At 38.0% G+C, this 22,014-nt stretch overlaps 1 protein-coding gene across 2 annotated transcripts in view; it reads left to right on the top strand.

The window, feature by feature from the left end:
- Positions 1-21,771, top strand: part of LOC128685582 (sporozoite surface protein 2-like) — a 35,465-nt gene extending 13,694 nt beyond the window's left edge. For both annotated transcript variants that reach the window (XM_070088001.1, XM_070088002.1), the window contains exons 2-3: positions 13,951-14,711; positions 20,348-21,771. In XM_070088001.1, coding sequence (XP_069944102.1) covers positions 13,951-14,711; positions 20,348-20,528 — 942 coding nt within the window. In that variant the 3' untranslated portion in view covers positions 20,529-21,771. The remainder of the gene's footprint in view (positions 1-13,950; positions 14,712-20,347) is intronic.
- Positions 21,772-22,014: the final 243 nt, after the last annotated feature.

Below are 22,014 nucleotides of genomic sequence, written 5' to 3'. Positions count from 1 at the left end.
CCTTCTGTGCTCTCTTCCCACAGCCCTTCCTGTCTCTACTGTAAAAACTTCCTTAAATCTCCTGTTCAGCTCCTCACATACCTCCTGATCATTTCTTGTGAGTTCTCCACCTTCTGTCCTTAATCTGATCACTTGGTCTTTGACTGTTGTCTTCCTCCTGATGTGGTTATACAACAGTTTCGGGTCAGTCTTGATTCTCGATGCTATGTCATTTTCATACTGTCGCTGGGCCTCCCTCCTTACCTGTGCATACTCATTCCTGGCTCTGCGACTGATCTCCCTATTTTCGTGTGTTCTCTGCCTTCTGTACTTTTTCCATTCTCTATTGCATTTTGTTTTTGCCTCCTTACACCGTCGGGTAAACCAGGGGCTCGTTCTGGTCTTCCCGTTGTTACTGTTGCCCTTGGGAATAAACCTTTCCACTGCCTCCTTGCATTTTGTTGTTACATATTCCATCATTTCATTTACTGGCTTTCCTGCCAGTTCTCTGTCCCACTGGACCTCCCGCAGGAAGTTCTTCAACCCTATGTAGTCCCCTCTTTTATAGTCAGGCTTTTCCCATTCAACTCCTGTTATTCTCTCCACTTGCAGCTCTACTATGTATTCAAAGCACAGAACCACGTGGTCGCTAGCTCCTAGGGGACTCTCATACTTGATGTCCTCAATATCTGAGCTGCCCAGGGTGAACACAAGGTCCAATCTTGCTGGTTCATCCTCCCCTCTCACTCTGGTAGTGTCCTTAACATGTTGGTGCATGAGGTTTTCCAGCACCACGTCCAACATCCTGGCTCTCCATGTTTCGGGACCCCCATGTGGCTCCAGGTTTTCCCAGTCAATCTCCCTGTGGTTGAAATCCCCCATAACCAGCAACTTTGCTCTGCTGGAGTGAGCTCTTCTTGCCACCTCAGCAAGTGTGTCCACCATTGCTCTGTTGCTCTCTTCATATTCCTCTCTTGGCCTCCTGCAGTTCTGTGCTGGATTATACATCACTGCAATGACCACTTTGTGTTCCCCAGACTGAAGTGTACCTGCTATGTAGTCTCTTTCTCCCGTCTCATCTATTCCTTCCATTTTCTCGAATTTCCATCTGTTTTTTACGAGCAGAGCAACCCCACCTCCCCCCCTGCCCCTTCTATCTTTCCTCATGATCTGGTATCCTGGTGGGAAGATTGCATCTGTTATTGTCTCCATGAGTTTTGTTTCTGTAACTGCTATGATGTCTGGGGACTTCTCATTGATTCTTTCTTGCCATTCCTCATGTTTATTCGTTAATCCATCTGCATTTGTGTACCAAACCTTCAACTTCTGTTCTAATACTGTAACTGTGGTGCGGGGGGTGGAAACAGAGGGATCGGTGTGTGATGGTTGGTTTGGATTGTTCAGTTGCCTTGGGGTTGTCGTGGCTGGAGTCCTTCTGCAGGTGTTTCTGGGGGGTGCGCTTGTCCTTCCATTTGTGTGTGTGCGTGTGTGTGTGTGTGTGTGTGTGTGTGTGTGTGTGTGTGTGTGTGTGTGTGTGTGTGTGTGTGTGTGTGTGTGTGTGTGTGTGTGTGTGTTTCATACAACAATAGTAACAACTATAATTTATCTTCAGGTGATAAGTGTAGCTGTTGTTGGTGTGTTCCTGGGACACTATCATTCTTAACACTGCCACACAACATACAGACACACACACACAGACACACAGACATCCAGGCAGACATTATTATTATTATTATAATCAAGGGGGAAGCGCTAAACTCGGAGGATTATACAGCGCCTGGGGTCGGGATGTGGAAGGCATTCAGGCTTAATTCGGGGAACTGAAGCACAGATCCAATTCCCTAAATCAAGAGCCCCTCACCAACATCAAGGAACCTTCCTTGAGGGGTCACAGACAGACAGACAGGCAGACAGACAGACAGGCAGACAGACAGACAGACAGGCACACAGACAGACAGGAACACAGACAGACAGGCACACAGACAGAGAGACAGACAGGCACACAGACAGACAGACAGACAGACAGGCACACAGACAGACAGACAGACAGGCACACAGACAGAGAGACAGACAGAGAGACAGACAGACAGGCACACAGACAGACAGGCACACAGACAGACAGACAGACAAGGTGAGGTGGTTGGTCTTGCGTTTGGCTGACTCTTAATACTTATTTTTAATACGAAAAACTTTGCAAATTATCGAGCTAAAATTTATACACGTTTATTTAAATATGAGAATTATTTTTGCATAATATTAACTATTTTTGTTTATATTTATTATTGTCAATGTTGGAGTGACTCTCGCAGTCACATTCGAATTTGAAGAATTCTCCAATAATTTAAATGTTTGTATATTTAGGTAATCGGGTAATTCGACAAGCTGCGCCTTAGTAACACATCTTTAAATAGTACTAGTGCAAACATGAAGATGAAAATAACCAAATGCGGCAAAAAAAAAAAAAAAAAAAAAGAGAGAGAATTTAGAGAATATTACACCAACAATATAAGAGCTTGAATAAGAAAGACCCGCATGTTTTACCTTGGTGCCCCGTGGCCTGGTGGCTAAAGCTCTCACTTCACACGGCGAGGGTCCGGGTTCATTTCCTGGAGAGGGTAGAAACATTAGGAGTGTTTCCTTACACCGGTTGTCTATGTTCTCCATCAGTAAAATGGGTGTTAGTCGACTGGTGTGGGAGACATCCTGGGACAAAACTGATCTAAGTAGCCTGCAATGCTGAGCATAACAAGCAGCTTTCTATATAGTAGTATGTCAGTGATGTCAACTAGGACTGTATACCTTGTACATGTACTGGTAGAAATAAATATATTATTATTATTACTTGCAGCTATATCATAACATTGTTCGCTTCCTAACTTCTACCATCTTTTACTACCATACAGAACAAGATATATGCAATGTCAGGTTCATTTGGAGGTTCAACTTCATAAATGTCCTCATCCAGGTCCTTCCCACGTCATATCTGTCACTCTCTATCCTATCAAATGTCCCGGAGTATTTTGTATGTCGCGATCGTACCTCACTATGTTCCTTCAGTGTCAGTAGGTCTCATTCGTATAGTGTTTCCGCCCACATCTGGTACTCAACACCAGCACTGCTGTTACTGAACATCTCAACATTTTCCATTTGCAAGCTACATACTCAAGCATTGTTCCTGCATATGTTATGCAGGGAAATATAGCATTGTACAATAAGGCTATATTTCTGATGTAATATCACAACTAAAAGTATTGATGTTTAACAGTAAGTAAGTAAGTTTATTCAGGTATACACAAATACAGTTACATAGAATTATCATACATAGCAGCATATGTGTAGAGAACCTAGGATAACCCAAAAAAGTCAGACAGAGTGACTTATTTCCAAAAATTTCCAAAAATATTTATCTTAAAAGCCTTTATCTTTAACAAAAGCATCAAACAATAAAGAACTATAAACAAACGCCTGTTATAAAAAAAAGCCTATTATAAAAAACAGTGGTCATATCAAAAAATTATCGAAGATACGGTACTATGTTCCACAGTCAGCCCTCCTGGCCCTATATCACTCTCTTATTTACCCCTATCTCACCTATGGAATTTGTGCATGGGGCTCAACAACAATAAACCATCTCAGACCACTAATCACCCAACAAAAGGCTGCAGTCAGAATGATAACAAATTCCCACTACAGGCAGCACACTCCACCAATATTCAAAACTCTAAACCTACTCACCATACAAAACATCCATACTTATTATTGCACCTATTACATACATAGAACACTTAACTCTGATATTAACCCTCCCCTCAAACATCTTGCCAACCTCAACAGAACACATGACCATAACACAAGGCACAGATCACTCTTTGATGTTCCTCGTGTCCATCTCACACTATGCAAAAACTAAATGCACATAAAAGGCCCTAAAATCTGGAATTCATTACCTGTGAATATAAAAGAAACACTGTCTGTTTATAAATTCAAGTCTCTTCTCAAAAATCACTTACTCACCCACAACTAAATAAATAATGAATAACTGTATCTCATAAATTGTATCTCATATATGTATCTCATTATTGTATCTCATAAATGTCAACCTGTGACCCAATCAAACTTTGTTACTATTTAACTTCATTACCTAACATAATACTCCATTCTAGTGATTACACAGCAACACAGTAATGACCATATAACCTGTCTTTGTAATACTCATTTGTACTAAATTGTTATCTGTTTTATAATAATTTTGTACCACAGAATATATCATTGCTTAGTTAATCTTAAGGTAATTTTAAGCCTGCCCATAATGTTCTGCATACAAGGGGCTTTGGCATGCTGCACTTTAAAAATTGTATTCCTTGTACTTCTCTGTATCATGTTCAAATAAATAAATAAATAAATAAATAAATAAATAAATAAATAAATTACGAAGGAGCACTAGTCGTACATGAAAGTATTCCATATTAGAACGTATAAATCAGTCCTAACATGGGTAAGGATGAGAGATCTGGGAGTCCCACAAGACTGAGAGCAAAATAAACAACCCGAAATTCGATCCACGTCAAAATACACACATCAGTTCAACTTCCAGTTAAGTAGTTGCTGGAACTGTTCTCTTCCTCTAAGGTTGTAACTAATAACTTGAGAACATCTCATCTGATCAACCTCACATATCTTCATTGATGATGTATTGTAACCTAGAAAAGGTTCATACATCTATTGTCTTGTTCAAGTGCTATTTGGTCAAGTTTTAAATAGATCATTCTCTTGGTTTGTGTGAAAACTTGAGAAACTCTATTATGATCAGCTTCAAAAAATTTTCTAATTTTATCTCTAAAAGTAACTTGGGTTCTTATTTTGTGTACGACTTCAATCTTTAATGTCTTATATATATACAACTTAATCAAAAGGATTCCTTTTGGGTTTAAACTCTCTTAGTATAAATTTGCCAATTTACTAAGAGGTAATAAGCTTGGAAATGTTGGATTCTGTGGAATAACTGAAGAACACATCATCTGGTCTGCTTGAAACCTTTAGCACCGTTTTCCTCAAGGAAAGCTTTGCACTGATTTTCTTTATTTTATTAAATTTGATTTTGTGCAATAAGTGAAAAATGCTTCGTCTGATCGACTTGTTAACAGACAGTCCTGGACTGATTCACGGCTTCTACCTACCTACAAATTTCCTAATTTTAAAAAATTAGAAAAACTGGAATATGTACTGGTTTTCATGTGATAATTAGTGAATGCCACATGCAACTGCTTTCAAACCTTTAACGAAGATAACTTTAATTATTATTATTATCAAGGGAAAGTATTAAACCCATAGGAATCATGTAGCGCATGGGAAGTAGGAGATGATTAAATTTGATTCAAGGAATGGGAGCTCAGGCTCATTTCCTTGAAGTTATCTGTCCCTTGAGGGACTGATAACTTCAAATTGAAGCATCTGAGCGGCTTCAAGCTGAAAGTACTTGGACATTTTTAGATATTCATCTCCGATATAACTAGAAAATATCTGGTGTCTTACACAGTGGAAGGTTCCAACTGATTTTAAGCTGCAGGTTGTGTAAGTGCTAAGTTGCCATAGTGGTGTCAGTTTCCATGCGATAACGTGTGACTGCCTCTTCTAGTTGCTTTAAAGCTTCAATTCTGATTTTAAATGCACTGGAAACCTATGCCGCACTTTGTACCATTCCTTTAGCATGTACTGAGATACAGTAGAGGAGAACTTTCTTGGATCACGTACCGACCAAACACGTGTAATAGTTAGAAATGGACTTCGATGACCTATCTAGATTCTCGAGAGAGCTTTGTGTTAGCCTGGGGAAAAATGAGCAGTAATTTCTAGCCATTATCAACGGTAAGTAATGATTTTTTCCCTTGCAATAAAGAGGTCAGGGGGAGGAATGTATCAAAGCAGATAAGCTATAAATTTTAGTCAAAGTAAACCTACTTATAATTAGTGCAGTTATCCCTTACAGCATTATCAACTGTACTGATTGTTCTGATCTCAGTACCTATCTACCTGGAGGGTGTTCAGGGGGTCAACGTCCCCGCGGCCCAGGCCTTCCGGTGGATCAGGACCTGATCAACCAGACTGTTGCTGCTGGCCGCACGTAGTTCAACGTACGAGCCAAAGCCCGGTTGGTCAGGTACTGGCTTTAGGTATCTGTCCAGCTCCCTCTTGAAGGCAGCCAGCGGGTCTATTGGTAATTCCCCTTATGCCTGTTATTGTGTTTTCTCTTAGTGTACCAATGGCCCCCCTACTTTTCACTGGAGGTATATTGCACCGTCTGCTAAGTCTTTTGCTTTTGTAGGGAGTGATTTCTATGTGCAGATTTGGGACCAGTCCCTCTAGGATTTTCCAGGTGGAGATTATGATGCATCTCTCTCGCCTGCGCTCCAGTGAATAAAAGTCAAGTGTTTCCAGGCGTTCCCAGTAGTTAAGGTGTTTGATGGTACTTACATATGTAGTAAAACGTCTCTGTACATTCTCTAGATCTGCGATTCACCTGCCTTGAATGGAGATGATAATACACAACAATATTCCAGCCTAGAGACAATACACGATTTAAAAAGTGATCATCATTGGTTTGGCATCCCTTGTTTTGAAGGTTCTCATTATCCATCCTATCAGTTTCCTCGCAGATGTGATAGTGACACTGTTGTGATCCTTGAAGGTGAGATCCTCTGACATTACCACACCCAGGTCCTTCACACTACTTTCCGACATAATATGTGATTAGAGTTTGTAGTATACTCAGTTCTATTATTTCCTTCAGTTTTTCATAACGGATTAGTTGGAATTTGTTCTCACTGAACATCATATTGTTTCTTGTTGCCCATTGGAAAACTTGGCTTATATCTGCTTGGAGATTTACAATATCCTCAATAGATGTCAAGTTTCATGCAGATACTAGTATCGTCTGCAAAGGATGACAATGCTATGGTTTACATCTCTGTCTGATATGACGATGAGGAACAAGATGGGGGCGAGTACTGTGCCTTGTGGAACAGAGCTTTTCACTATGGCAGCCTCCGACTTAACTTGGTTTACCATTACTCTCTCTGTTCGATTGGTTAGAAAGTTGAAGATCCATCTGCCTACTTTGCCAGTTATCCATTTAGCACACACTTTATGTGCTATTACACCATGATCGCGCTTGTTAAAGGCTTTTGCAAAATCTGTGTATATTTCCTCTGCATTATGTCTTCAAGTGCATCCAAGATCATATCATAGTGGTCCAGTAGTTGTGAGAGGCAGGATCGACCTGCTCTGAACAGTAGTTGTGAGAGGCAGGATCGACCTGCTCTGAACTCATGTTGCTCTGGATTGTGCAACTGTTGGTAGTCCAAGTGATTTGTAATCATGCTTCTTAGGACTCTTTCAAAGATTGTTATGATGTGAGATATTAGAGCTATTGGTCTATAGTTCTTAGCTATTGCTTTGCTGCCACCTTTATGGAGTGGGGTAATATCCGTTGATTTTAGCGACTGGAATTTCACCCATGTCTATGTTACGTCTCCACAGCACACTTCGAGCCAGCCAATAAACGTGAAACGTATGACTATGAATCGACTAAAGATAGTAAAATGTAACTTTCAACAAAGAAACGTTTTATTAATACGAGATTTCACCCACTAGGGATCTTTATCATGCACTTGATAAAGTCCCACCTGGTGACAACCCTTCACCAGGTGGGACTTTAATGAACGTGTTTTACCACCACCAGAAGCTATAAACGTATGAGGCACACTCACCCAGCCTCTCCAAGACATGGTGGCTGAGAAAAACTAGAGTTAATGGCCAGATGTACAATAAACCAGACTAAAGGGTCAACTTTCATCACCAACGGCTTGAAAATATATCTTGGCACTTGTTTACCAATTCTCTGGCACAAATGAGCTTTCGTTTACGAGGTTTTAGTGTGTGTCTCGGCACACATTACGTCGAAATATTATATATATATATATATATATATATATATATATATATATATATATATATATATATATATATATATATATATATATATATATATATATATATATATATATATATATATATATATATATATATATATATATAGAAGGCTTTCGCCTGCTCTTGCGAATTCCTTGCATTGTTAATATCTCTAGTAAGGCTGATGCATGCAGGTGATGAGATGAAAAGCTGTAAGCCTTCTCCCTGAAAGCTGGCTGCCTTGGATCAAAGTCTAGCGCAAGCTGGACTCCAAGGTATTGGTCCAGTGTGGGTAGATTGGTAAAGCACTGCGTACCTTGTTCCAAGGTTCGTAGGTTCGAGTCTCCTTCAGCCAGAGATCAGTGTTTGTGTATATTTCGCCTGATCTTGCGAATTCCTTGCATATATATATATATATATATATATATATATATATATATGCAAAACAACCACTCTGAAAGAATAGAGAAATTCCAAGCGCTTTCGTGCATATTCTGAAATCACCTGTTTACTGTGATCTTATTGCATATATATATATATATATATATATATATATATATATATATATATATATATATATATATATATATATATATATATATATATATATATATATATATATATATATATGCAAAACAACCACTCTGAAAGAATAGAGAAATTCCAAGCGCTTTCGTGACTACTCACATTTTAGTTCCTTGATAATGTGAGTAGTCACGAAAGCGCTTGGAATTTCTCTATTCTTTCAGAGTGGTTGTTTTGCATATTCTGAAATCACCTGTTTACTGTGATCTTATTGCATATATATATATATATATATATATATATATATATATATATATATATATATATATATATATATATATATATATATATATATATATATATATATATATATCAATATATATATATCAATATATATATATATTTATATATATATATATATATATACATATATATATATATATATATATATATATATATATATATATATATATATATATCAATATATATATATATATAAATATATATATATAAATATATATATAAACATATATATGAAGATATATATATATATAAATATATATATATATATATATATATATATATATATATCAATATATATATATATATATATATATATATATATATATATATATATATATATATATATATATATATGTGTGTGTGTGTGTGTGTGTGTGTGTGTGTGTGTGTGTGTGTGTGTGTGTGTGTGTGTGTGTGTGTGATTATTTCCTTCTTTCCGAACTGTGAACTGGGTAAATAAAAGAGGCTTGTGGTATCAGCAGCTGTTAACACAATCGTCCACGTCAGTATCACCAGAGTTTTACCTGAATAACTATATCAGGCATCACATACCCAGTCAGAGGCAGGTCAAAGATTACAATGGTACATAATGGGTCCATGGACACAGCCCCCTAAATTGTTGGTACGCCAGCGTTATTACAGTTCCAATGCCGTTACCCACATTGCATCCCCACACTGTTGCCATTATCCCACCCCTACCACACCATATAATGCACTCCACTCTACACTATACTCCCACTACCCCCATTATCACTACCACACTTCCACTACCCCCATTATCACTGCAGTGCACTCCCACTACCCCCATTATCACTATTACACTACCACTACCCCCATTATCACTATTACACTACCACTACCCCCATTATCACTATTACACTACCACTACCCTCATTATCACTACACTACCACTACCCTCAATATCACTATTACACTACCACTACCATCATTATCACTATTACACTACCACTACCCTCATTATCACTACACTACCACTACCCTCATTATCACTATTACACTACCACTACCCTCATTATCACTACACTACCACTACCCTCATTATCACTATTACACTACCACCACCCTCATTATCACTATTACACTACCACCACCCTCATTATCACTACTACACTACCACTACCCTCATTATCACTACACTACCCTCATTATCACTACTACACTACCACTACCCTCATTATCACTACTACACTACCACTACCCTCATTATCACTACTACACTACCACTACCCTCATTATCACTACTACACTACCACCACCCTCATTATCACTACTACACTACCACTACCCTCATTATCACTACTACACTACCACCACCCTCATTATCACTACTACACTACCACTACCCTCATTATCACTACTACACTACCACTACCCTCATTATCACTACTACACTACCACCACCCTCATTATCACTACTACACTACCACCACCCTCATTATCACTACTACACTACCACCACCCTCATTATCACTACTACACTACCACTACCCTCATTATCACTACTACACTACCACCACCCTCATCAATGCCGAATTGCAGAAAATATCTGACTGGATGCTGACTAATAAACTTACCCTGAATACTGACAAAACTTACTTCCTTCAGTTTGGAAACAAAGCTGCAAATGTTCCACTTAACGCTAAACAGATCACCAGTCACAAGACTCGCGGAGGGAAAATTCCTAGAAATCCACCCTGACAGTAGCCTCAAGTTCTAGACACATATACAACAAATAACCAAGAAAATCTCTAAGACTGTTGTCATACTATCAAAAATACGATACTATGTTCCACAATCAGCTCTCTTTGCACTGTATCATTCACTCATCTACCCTTATCTCACATATGGAGTTTGTGCATGGGGATCAACTACATTAAATCACCTAAGACTACTAATAATCCAACAAAAGGCAGCAGCAAGAATAACAAATTCCCACTCCCGCCAGCATACTCCACCAATATTCAAAAGTCTAAATCTGCTCACCATTAAGAATATCCATACTTATTCATGTGCCTACTACATACATAAAACACTACATGCAAACATAAACCCTCCACTCAAACTTCTCCTCACTAACCTTAACAGGACACACGACCATAACACAAGACAGAGATCTCTTTTTGATGTACACCGCGTCCATATCACACTGTAAAAACTATGCGCATAAAGGGCCCCAAAATTTGGAATTCATTACCAGAAAATATTAAAGTAACCCGGTCTGAAAATCAATTTAAAACTTCAAGACTAGACGACCAAGTTCATATATTGACAAATTACCACATAGAAGTATACATACCTACCAAAAGCAGTATTGCCCTTCACCAAATTGTAGAATTCTCATACTGTAAACTACTCTTGAATCATGTTTCATAAAAATCATTTTTGAATATATGAATATATCCTTGTTTGTATAAATTAGATTCACTTATAATTAATAGAACTACTGTACAACTATGATAAATTTTGTTAAGTAGTCAGTAAGCCATCATATTAAGTCAGTCCATAATGCCAAGGCATAATAGAGGCTCTTTGTACTGCAGCCCATTATTGTAAATGCATAATCTCAATGTATTACTTGCAAATAAATAAATAAATCTGAATTTGAATTATCACCACATCAGATGCCACTACATATGCTACCACCAATACTTCACATACCACTACCATCACCACCTTATCACACATTACCTCCCCATCACACATCACCATATCACGTATCACCACTTCCACATCGCACACCATTACCTCCCCATCACATGACACACCATGACCACCACATCACAACATCATTACCACCAAGAGATTTACTTCATCAGAGGTGAAGCAGCATATTATGTAGGAGCCATACTGGACCCAGTGTCAGAGCCATCAGGGCTACAAGATTCAAAGGTCATTTACGGTCTGCAGAGAACCAACAAAGCATCTAAATTGCTGAGAGCGCTTCAAAGTTTTAAATATGTAGTGTACTCACTGGAGCGGAGGAGAGATACATGATATATACATGGAAGATGCTCGAGGGCCTGGTCCCAAAGTTTCTCAATGCCATAACAACATACTGGAGTGAGAGATACGGGAGAATGTGTAAAATAAACGCAATGAAAGCTGGAAGCTAATACATGAAATACGCCTGACTTATCATTATAACATGTTGGAGATGATCCTTGGAAATGTGTTTTCTGCTTAGTCAGGTGTTCTATCCGCTATCTACTTTTCAAACCGATTCCAAATGACCAACCGGAAGACAGCTTCACTGATAAGGAGACAGCTTCACTGATAAGGAAACAGCTTCCATGCTGTCCCAGAACAGCGACAAGATGTACACTATAATTCAAACAATATGAACTGTCTGAACGAAGAAGAGCAGCTACGACGATTACAGGGAGCTTCTCGATACATATTATGACTACTAGAACAGAGTCAAATGGATAGGTAAGGCAATATAATCCCTCAAGTTGTCATGTTCCAATTTCCGTTCAAACTGACGCACAAAGAACTCGTTACTTCGAGCTATGAACTTCTTCGCTTGCCAGGTGTACATCGAAGCTGGTCTCTGCACCACTTGCACTTAAGGCTCCACAATGATTTTAAAAGTTCCTCAGGGGGGAAATGGAGAACCACTGTTTTAGTCAGGGAATAAGGAGCTGACGAAATTGAGAGGATAGCCAAGAGAATGAACTGAGAAGATTGAACATTTCCGAGTCGAGAAACTGAAGATAAGAGAAGTGAATGAGCCAGAGAAGTAAATAACTATGAAAAAATAAATAATAGTCCGATTTCAATAATTTTTTATTATAAGTTAAGAAAGTGGTTCAAAGTGTATAGTAGAAGTTCCATGATTTTTGGTATGGCAACACCGTAGTAAATTTTTTTTCCAAAGTGTTAATATTTACGAAGTTGTAGTTGAATTTACATGAACAAGTAAAGGCTAATGACGTATGGTATGAAATTAATGACATCATCATTATATTGTATCCCTCCATTAAAAAAACAAACGATAAAGGCTATTACCATGATTCCTGAATGTGTAAAGACCGTAAGAATATATTAATAAATAATGGAAAATTGTACTAATAGTAGAATAATTTATTGAGAAAAACTACAAAATGAAATTTATGGCCACAAAACGTCGGTACAAGGTGTCCAACAATGTTGGTATGTATACCTGGAGGGTACAAGCTTCAAACAGGACACTGTAGAAGACCAAGGATTCCAGCAGAAAACAATCCACCAGCCGCGATAGTCAGCAAAGCAGAGGTTAGGTAAGGTTTGCTAGGAACAGGACAACTGTTTCCTGACGCGGGTCATTTGATGACCCGCCACTGGAGCTTTTGGTCATCTGACTGAAGCCTTCCGCTGACTTACCGGTCCACCACCTTTTAGGAATTAACAAAGCAGAGTGGCGTCATAATCCCTATGTAATTTAAGGGGTAACTGGCAGTAGTAGGTTCGCTGGTGTTGTCCCGGCCCGGGTCTTGTAGGTGGTGACCCGACAAGTGTTACGGACTCCCAGTATCAACACTGTCTCGTCGCTAAAAGTGGGATCAGATGCCATGTTGTATGTTTTCCAGACATTCGTATAAAAATAATAATATTCGAAAAAAAGAATACAATTATAACCAAAACACCAATATTTGTATGAGTGCGTTATTGTGATGACGTCATCGCATTTAATAAGAAAATTGCGATAAAACCACTTACAAATATTGTATCAAAAAAGTAAAATTACCAAAATGTTGCCAGAATTATGCGTTATTTCTGGTAATTATTATTATTATTATTATAAAGGAGTGCGCTAAACCCTTAAGATTATGCCGCGCCTGTGGGGGGGATGTGGAAGGTATTGAGACTTAATTCAGAGAACCGGAGCACAGATCCAATTTCCTAGATCAAGAGCCGCTCACCAGCATCAAGGAACGTCCCTTAAGGGGTACTTCTGGTAAAAATAAAATAAACAGTTATTCCTCCCTACGTTCTCTCGCCCCTGAAAGAAACAGAGGAAGAGCAAAACATTATTTTCTGAACAGTGCGCACATGGTAGGAAAAGTAATGAAAGTGCATGTGACTGTACAGGTGAAGGTAATCCTGCCAATTATTTATATTTTAGGATTTTTGATGGTAATTATTTTAATGTTCTTGTTTATTCATTTGTTACAGGTAGCAGTATTGGTGCTGGTGTTGGAGATGACAGAGGGGGCGCACCTCCCCCCACCACAATTCATCCCCAGTGACCTACTCACCCAGGACCCCTTGGCTGCTTTCCATCACCGCCTCCGACCTAACTCCCTCCCAGCCCAACCGCCTCACGCCCTCACTGTTTTTCCTACCCACTCCAAACCGAATGGGCCTATCCCACAGAAACCAATTTCGCCCAATTTTATCACCCAAGTTAAACCCAAGGAACCATTCCTAGCCAATCATGACAATCCCTTCCAGCCAATCCCCATCCCCAACAAACCCTTCCAGCCTATCCCCAACAAACCCTTCCAGCCTATCCCCAACAAACCCTTCCAGCCTATCCCCAACAAACCCTTCCAGCCCATCCCCAACAAACCCTTCCAGTCCATCCCCAACAAACCCCTCCAGTCCATCCCCAACAAACCCTTTCAACCCATCCACAACCAACCTTTCCTGCCTCCCCACCCACACAACAAAGCCTTTCAGCCCCCCCACATCCACAATAAACCCTTCCCGCCCTTCCCCATCCAAGGCAGGCCAGGCCTACCTGCCGGTTTCGCCCATGGCGCTCACTTCAACACCCCTCCCATTCATGGTACCCCCTTCAACACCCCAACCTCCCATGTAGCAGCCTCTAGCATACACCCACAGCTCCCACCTGGTGCTGGTCTGGACCCGGCAGTATTCACTCCATTCCGCCAAATCCACCCAAAGGAAACAGCCTTCAACCCCAAACAAGGGTACGCCCACTGTCTTACCTTCTCTTTCATAACTGAAAAAGTACAATGATTCAGTTTGACTCTCGTTAAACTAAAACACTAGGAGGAGCCGGGGGATGGGTCTCGAAGTTTTGGTAAAAGAGAACAAGAATGCCAAAGATCCTGACTTAGAATGACTTATTTTTGTTATTATTGTGACTACCATGATAATTTTCTGGTAGTCAGTAGAACTTGGACAGAAGCCCAATTCTTCATTTACAATTCCACTTCATGTAGTAGCTTTATTTATTTCCATGTTACAATCAACACTAACTTATACAACGTAGCTGTTCCTATCACACTCACTTTATACACTAAACCTGCACACAGCTGTTACATACCGTTCCGCGTTCCATGTAATAATTTTCTTACACTTCAACCAATGAAGCAGTCAAGAGGATGGCTAAGAGGTATTGCACCAATAAACAAAGTATTAGAATCCTGGCAAGCACTAATACCATACTTGTGTTGCTTTAATGTTGAATCTAGACTCCGGGTCTGTGACGTCTGTCATGGGTAATATTTATCACATATTGCACACAGGATATTACACACAATCATCAACATTCTCTTGGGAATTCTTAAATTAGAAAGCTTGCTATCTAGATTTTTAAAATAATGTTTTATTTTTAATTTGAGTATTACTAGTTGTGTATGGTAACTTTTCTTCCGGATTGTATTATTCATTGTCATTTTCAAAGATTATGGGTACCTTAGATTAACGACTTTTTCACATACTAAATTTTGTATTTGTATTGGGGCTACAAATGTATATCATGGCTACAAATAGAAGACTCTTAACACGAAAAGAACTCTCAATGTTTAATTCAGATATAGTGTGATGATTGGTAACAGCACGAACAAGTGGCAATGATCAATAACAACATTGCGACTAGCCAATGAGTCAAACACATGTTGCTTTGGCCTACCTGATGGTGGGCAAAAATTCATGACGCCTTAATCCACGGGACCACACATCCTTAAGAGTAGCGCATCCAGCAGAGCTGGATGTTGTACCCGCTACCCAAGGACATACGGCGGTGTGGATATCTCTAGGCTAATTTCATCCTACTCCCTGTTTGGTGTACTAGTACAACGAGCAGTATATTACTGTACTCACGAACAAGTGGTATTAATTAATAACTACACTGCGACTAGCCAAAGTCGAACCCATGCTGTTTTGGCCTGCCTCATGGTGGGCGAAAACTCATTCGGCACAACACACATACACACACACACACACATACATACATATATATATATATATATATATATATATATATATATATATATATATATATATATATATATATATATATATATATATATATATATTTCAACAAGTCGGTCGTCTCCCACCGAGGCAGGGTGACCCAAAAAAGAAAGAAAATCCCCAAAAACAAAACACTTTCATCATCATTCAACACTTTCATCACACTCACACATTATCACTGCTTTTGCAGAGGTGCTCAGAACACAACAGTTTAGAAGCATATACGTATAAAGATACACAACATATCCCTCCAAACTGCCAATATCCTAAACCCCTCCTTTAAAGTGCAGGCATTGTACTTCCCATTTCCAGGACTCAAGTCCGACTATATGAAAATAACCGGTTTCCCTGAATCCCTTCACTAAATATTACCCTGCTCACACTCCAACAGATCGTCAGGTCCCAAGTACCATTCGTCTCCATTCACTCCTATCTAACACGCTCACGCACGCTTGCTGGAAGTCCAAGCCCCTCGCCCACAAAACCTCCTTTACCCCCTCTCGAGGACGACCCCTACCCCGCCTTCCTTCCCCTATAGATTTATATGCTTTCCATGTCATTCTACTTTGATCCATTCTCTCTAAAGGACCAAACCACCTCAACAACCCCTCTTCTGCCCTCTGACTAATACTTTTATTAACTCCACACCTTTTCCTAATTTCCACACTCCGAATTTTTTGCATAATATTTACACCACACATTGCCCTTAGACAGGACATCTCCACTGCTTCCAACCGTCTCCTCGCTGCTGCCTTTACCATCCAAGCTTCACACCCATATAAGAGTGTTGGTACTACTATACTTTCATACATTCCCTTCTTTGCCTCCATAGATAACGTTTTTTGACTCCACATATACCTCAACGCACCACTCATCTTTTTTCCCTCATCAATTCTATGATTAACCTCATCCTTCATAAATCCATCCGCCGACACGTCAACTCCCAAGTATCTGAAAACATTCACTTCTTCCATACTCCTCCTCCCCAATTTGAGATCCAATTTTTCTTTATCTAAATCATTTGACACCCTCATCACCTTACTCTTTTCTATGTTCACTTTCAACTTTCTACCTTTACACACACTCCCAAACTCATCCACTAACCTTTGCAATTTTTCTTTAGAATCTCCCATAAACACAGTATCATCAGCAAAAAGTAACTGTGTCAATTCCCGTTTTGAATTTGATTCCCCAAAATTTAATCCCACCCCTCTCCCGAACACCCTAGGATTTACTTCTTTTACAATCCCATCTATGAATATATTAAACAACCATGGTGACATTACACATCCCTGTCTAAGACCTACTTTTACCGGGAAGTAGTCTCCCTCTCTTCTACACACCCTAACCTGAGCCTCACTATCCTCATAAAAGCTCTTTACAGCATTTAATAACTTACCACCTATTCCATATATTTGCAACATCTACCACATTGCTCCTCTATCCACTCTATCTTATGCCTTTTCTAAATCCATAAATGCAATAAAAACTTCCCTACCTTTATCTAAATACTGTTCACATATATACATACATTATATATATATATATATATATATATATATATATATATATATATATATATATATATATATATATATATATATATATATATATATATACATGCGTTTAAAGATATATTTTTTCCATTTATGTTCATGTAAAAACTAATAATTTTGTACTAAAAGAACATTGGAAAACTTACCTAACCTTATTAAAACAAACGCAATTTAATTTAGCTTAATCCAACTAAATATATATATATATATTTTAGATAAGTTTACAATAATTAATTATAATCAAACACAATGAAACATATCTTTTTCGTTAGGTTCAGAATGATTTTTGCGAAATTATTGCATACACAAATTTTAGCTTGCCTTTTTCGGCAAGAAGAGCGTTGCTATTTAAGCCAAAATAGCAAGTTTTACCTATTCGGCACGACGTATATATATATATATATATATATATATATATATATATATATATATATATATATATATATATGTGTGTGTGTGTGTGTGTGTGTGTGTGTGTGTGTGTGTGTGTGTGTGTGTGTGTGTGTGTGTGTGTGTGTGTGTGTACGAGAGTATAGTGGTACCAACATTCTTATATGGAAGTGAAACATGGGTTGTAAATGCTGTAGCGAGTAGGCAGCTGGAAGCAGTGGAGATGTCCTGTCTAAGGACAATGTGTGGTGTAAACATGCAGAGAATTCGTAGTGTGGAAATTAGGAGGTGGAGGTGGTGTGGGGTTACTAAAAGTATGTCAGAGGGCTGAAGAGGGGTTGTTGAGATGGTTTGGTCATTTAGAGTGAATGGACCAAAGCATAATGACTCGGAGAGCGTATAAATCTGTAGGGGAAGGAAGGCGGGGTAGGGGTCGTCCCTGAAAAGGTTGGAGGGAGGGGGTAAAGGAAGTTTTGTGGGCGAGGTGCTTGGACTTTCAGCAAGCGTGCGTGAGCATGTTAGGAGTGAATGAAGACGACCGGTTTTTGGGACCTGACGAGCTGTTCGAGTGTGAGCAGGGTAATATTTTGTGAAGAGATTCAGGGAAACCGGTTAGCGGGACTTAGAGTCCTGGAAATGGGAAGTACAATGCCTGCATTTTAAAGGATAAGTTTAGGGTATTGGCAGTTTGGAGGGACATCTAAGCTGTCGTATCTGAGCGTCTCTGCAAAGACAGTGATTATGTATGAGTGATGGTGAGTGTTAAATGATGATGAAAGTTTTTTTTCTTTCTTTTTGGGCTTTTCTTTCTGGGTCACCCTGCCTCGGTGGGAAACGGCCGACGCGTGAATTTTATATATATATATATATATATATATATATATATATATATATATATATATATATATATATATATATATATATATATATATATATATATATATATATATATATATATATATATATATATACATCGCTCGAAAATTTAAGACATATTGCACATACGTTTAATTCATCAGTACTGAGTTAATTTGTTGAACTTTTACAATATAACTGGTGGGTCAGCACAAGTCATCCTTCACATACCTATGTCACCTTTGCATCAGGGAAAACAATTCTGCTCATCAGTTGGTGTTCGGGCAACAATTATAAAAGACTAGTGATAGTGGACTTTTAATTGAACTAACAACGTCTCGGATATATAAATTAAACAAAAAGTCTGCACCAATAATACTTATTTTAACTTAGTATGTACTAAACAAGGATTTTTCTAAATATTTATGTACCATCAAAACCAGTCATATTTAATTCACTATTACTAGTTATTTAATATGTCCACGAGATTTATATTCTTTATACTGAAATTAGAAATGTTACTTACAAACAGCCTCAATATTTTAATTTGTTATCTTGGCAGCTTGTATTCATCAGGGCTAATTATGGGTCTGACTGGATTGTTTGATTCATTGATATTTATCAAACCATACACGATAATATTCATAATATTCATCACATCATACAAGATATTAATGTGGTGGTTATTAGGTTGGTTGGTAAAGTTTGTCAGGAAACAGGTCAAGTGTTTCTTGACGCGGGTCTTTGTCAGATGATGACCCACAGCTGGAGGTTTTGGTCATCTGACCGAGGCATTCCGCTGGCTTACCGATCCACCCTTTTAAAAATTATGGTTATAGTTATAACCATTAAATCTGGTTATTAGTTTTTTCCCCCTGAATATTAAAATTACTTTTTGTATATGAGACTTCAAGAGTAACTTATTTAAATAACAGTAATTTTAATATTATTTTATTTATTTGCTCTATTTATATGGAAATCAATATTTATCTTAAGATAATTCTAGAATTAAAAAAAAAAGTTTTTTTTTTTTTTTTTTTGGGGGGGGGGGGAAGACTAAGTTGTAAATATACAATTTTCGATAAGGATTCAATTTAGACCAGACCTTTACAACCATGGATAAAAAAAAATAATGGACTAAAAAGATTGCGGTTTCACAATAACTTTCTTAATTAAAGACGACACAAAACATTATCTTTTATCCAGACGTTATTCTGAACTATATTTTATTTAAATTTTGATGCTTGCTACTCATTATGATAATTAAAACTAAACTCTAAACCCACCAGGGTCAGCTACTCATTATAACAATCTAACATACATTGTTTCTAATGGCATAAATATTATGGTTTAAAATACTTTCTAAATAAAGTGTGTCGTTCCAAATACACAATTTAATAGAATTGTTGAAGACATTAACTCAATACTATTTCTTTATGATTTAATTGCTAAAACAACACTATTAAAACAGGTTCAAAATATTTAGAAAGCCAAGCAATGTTATGTTTAGACTGTATTAATAAAACCTGACTCATCTATGACAGGTTCAGCGCACTAGACAAGGTGGATGTAGAGCCTGCCCTTGAACCCGAGGACCCAACAGCAGCCAACTTCTTCCCGTCTGAGGGGTACGACCTGGACTCTTACTTCGACGACTTCCCAGTCTTTGGGTACTTCGATTTCGTGCCCAACCCAGACAAAGAAAAAGTTCCAGAAAAATTCTGAGGTGATGCTCTGCTGGCTGCCCCTCCCAAAGTTTCCATAGTCTCCAAAAGTTTCCCTTCCTAGTAAGGCGACAAAGAAGTGTCTTCTTGGTAGTGTCTCAATGTGGATAGTATTTTTTTTTTACCGACCAAGCTGCCACATTACTGTGGATCCATCACTCATGCTTTGAGCGGTGAAGCAAGAATATTACAGGAATTAAAATAGGTGTCTATCAGACTCCAATAAGTTTACTTATATCTTTTTTACGGTGCTACTTTAGCTTGTTATCTACGTGTCATGAATCTAATTTGTTATGCGATCTACACCTTATATTGCAATCAACACGGTACCTAACCTAACCTAACCTAGGTTAGGTACCGTGTTGATATAATTTTCCTTGTAGATAACAAGCCAAAGTAGCACCCTTTTTTACATTAGTTATTTCATAGAATACAATTTCGTCATATGAATGTCAATTATCTAGTTACAGTATATGGATAGTCTCCAGATTTCAGTTATCATTATTTATAATTAAGCAAAGAGGCGGCGGAGGTGCTTTCCCGACATGGTGTTCCCATATAGAAAACCTTACTGAGCCTAAGGCATAAGCATAAACTTTTCTTGTCTAATTACATGCTGGCGCCGGCGCCATGTTGGCGACAACTGTTCTTTCTTGGTCTGAAGCACATTTTTTTTTTTTGGAAGGGGGGGGGGGGGGTCAATATTTAATTTTCGGAAAATATAGGTTAGTATGCAAATTCTCTAACATAAAGTGGGTTGTTAGGTAAATCGACACAGATGCAACTAATAAGACACTTTATTGTGGAAACTGTTCGCTCTCCAGGAGCTTTGTCAAGTTGTTCCAGAGCGGCTTCAAAAAAATCCTGGAGAGTAAAACGTTGCCATAATAAAATGTCATATTAGTTGCATCTGTATCCATTTACCTAACATTTTGTCGGTAATTCTACCATCATTATAAGTGGGTTGTGCAAGGCAGATATTTATTTTATGTAACTGTATGAAGAAAACTTAGAATAGTGACCCCTCCCTCTCCCTCTCAAAAAAATCGTAACCTCACCTAGGTTCTGCGTTAAATACTAGGCTCGGTTCGATTGATTAGCTTTTTTTATTATTATTATTTTTTCCCCATATGCCCAAAATTTATCTGTCTGCATTGCACATCCCATCTAGTATTATAGAATTTACCCACTGAAAAACTAAGCAACTTCACTAAACATTAAAAAAAAAAAAAAAAAAAAACAAACTTGTGTACAAAACAACTATATTACAAAACTCACTTATTATTATTCACTGTAAACCAAAAATCATCACTTAACTCCGCCGAGCAGCTAAATTTATCAAGTATTTAGAACAATTTAAAAAACATATTAAAAAAAAAATTAACTTCACAATGGTTTACAGGGTATATAATATTGTGGGTATACATATATAGTATATTGTGTAGAATTAACCCAAATCAAATAATATGGCTTGCTTCAACTGGGGT

Source organism: Cherax quadricarinatus, chromosome 23 (genome assembly GCF_038502225.1).
Source record: "Cherax quadricarinatus isolate ZL_2023a chromosome 23, ASM3850222v1, whole genome shotgun sequence".
Lineage (NCBI taxonomy): Eukaryota > Metazoa > Arthropoda > Malacostraca > Decapoda > Parastacidae > Cherax > Cherax quadricarinatus.
The sequence above is the reverse complement of the archived record's forward strand: the minus strand, read 5'-3'. Positions and strand labels throughout refer to the sequence as shown.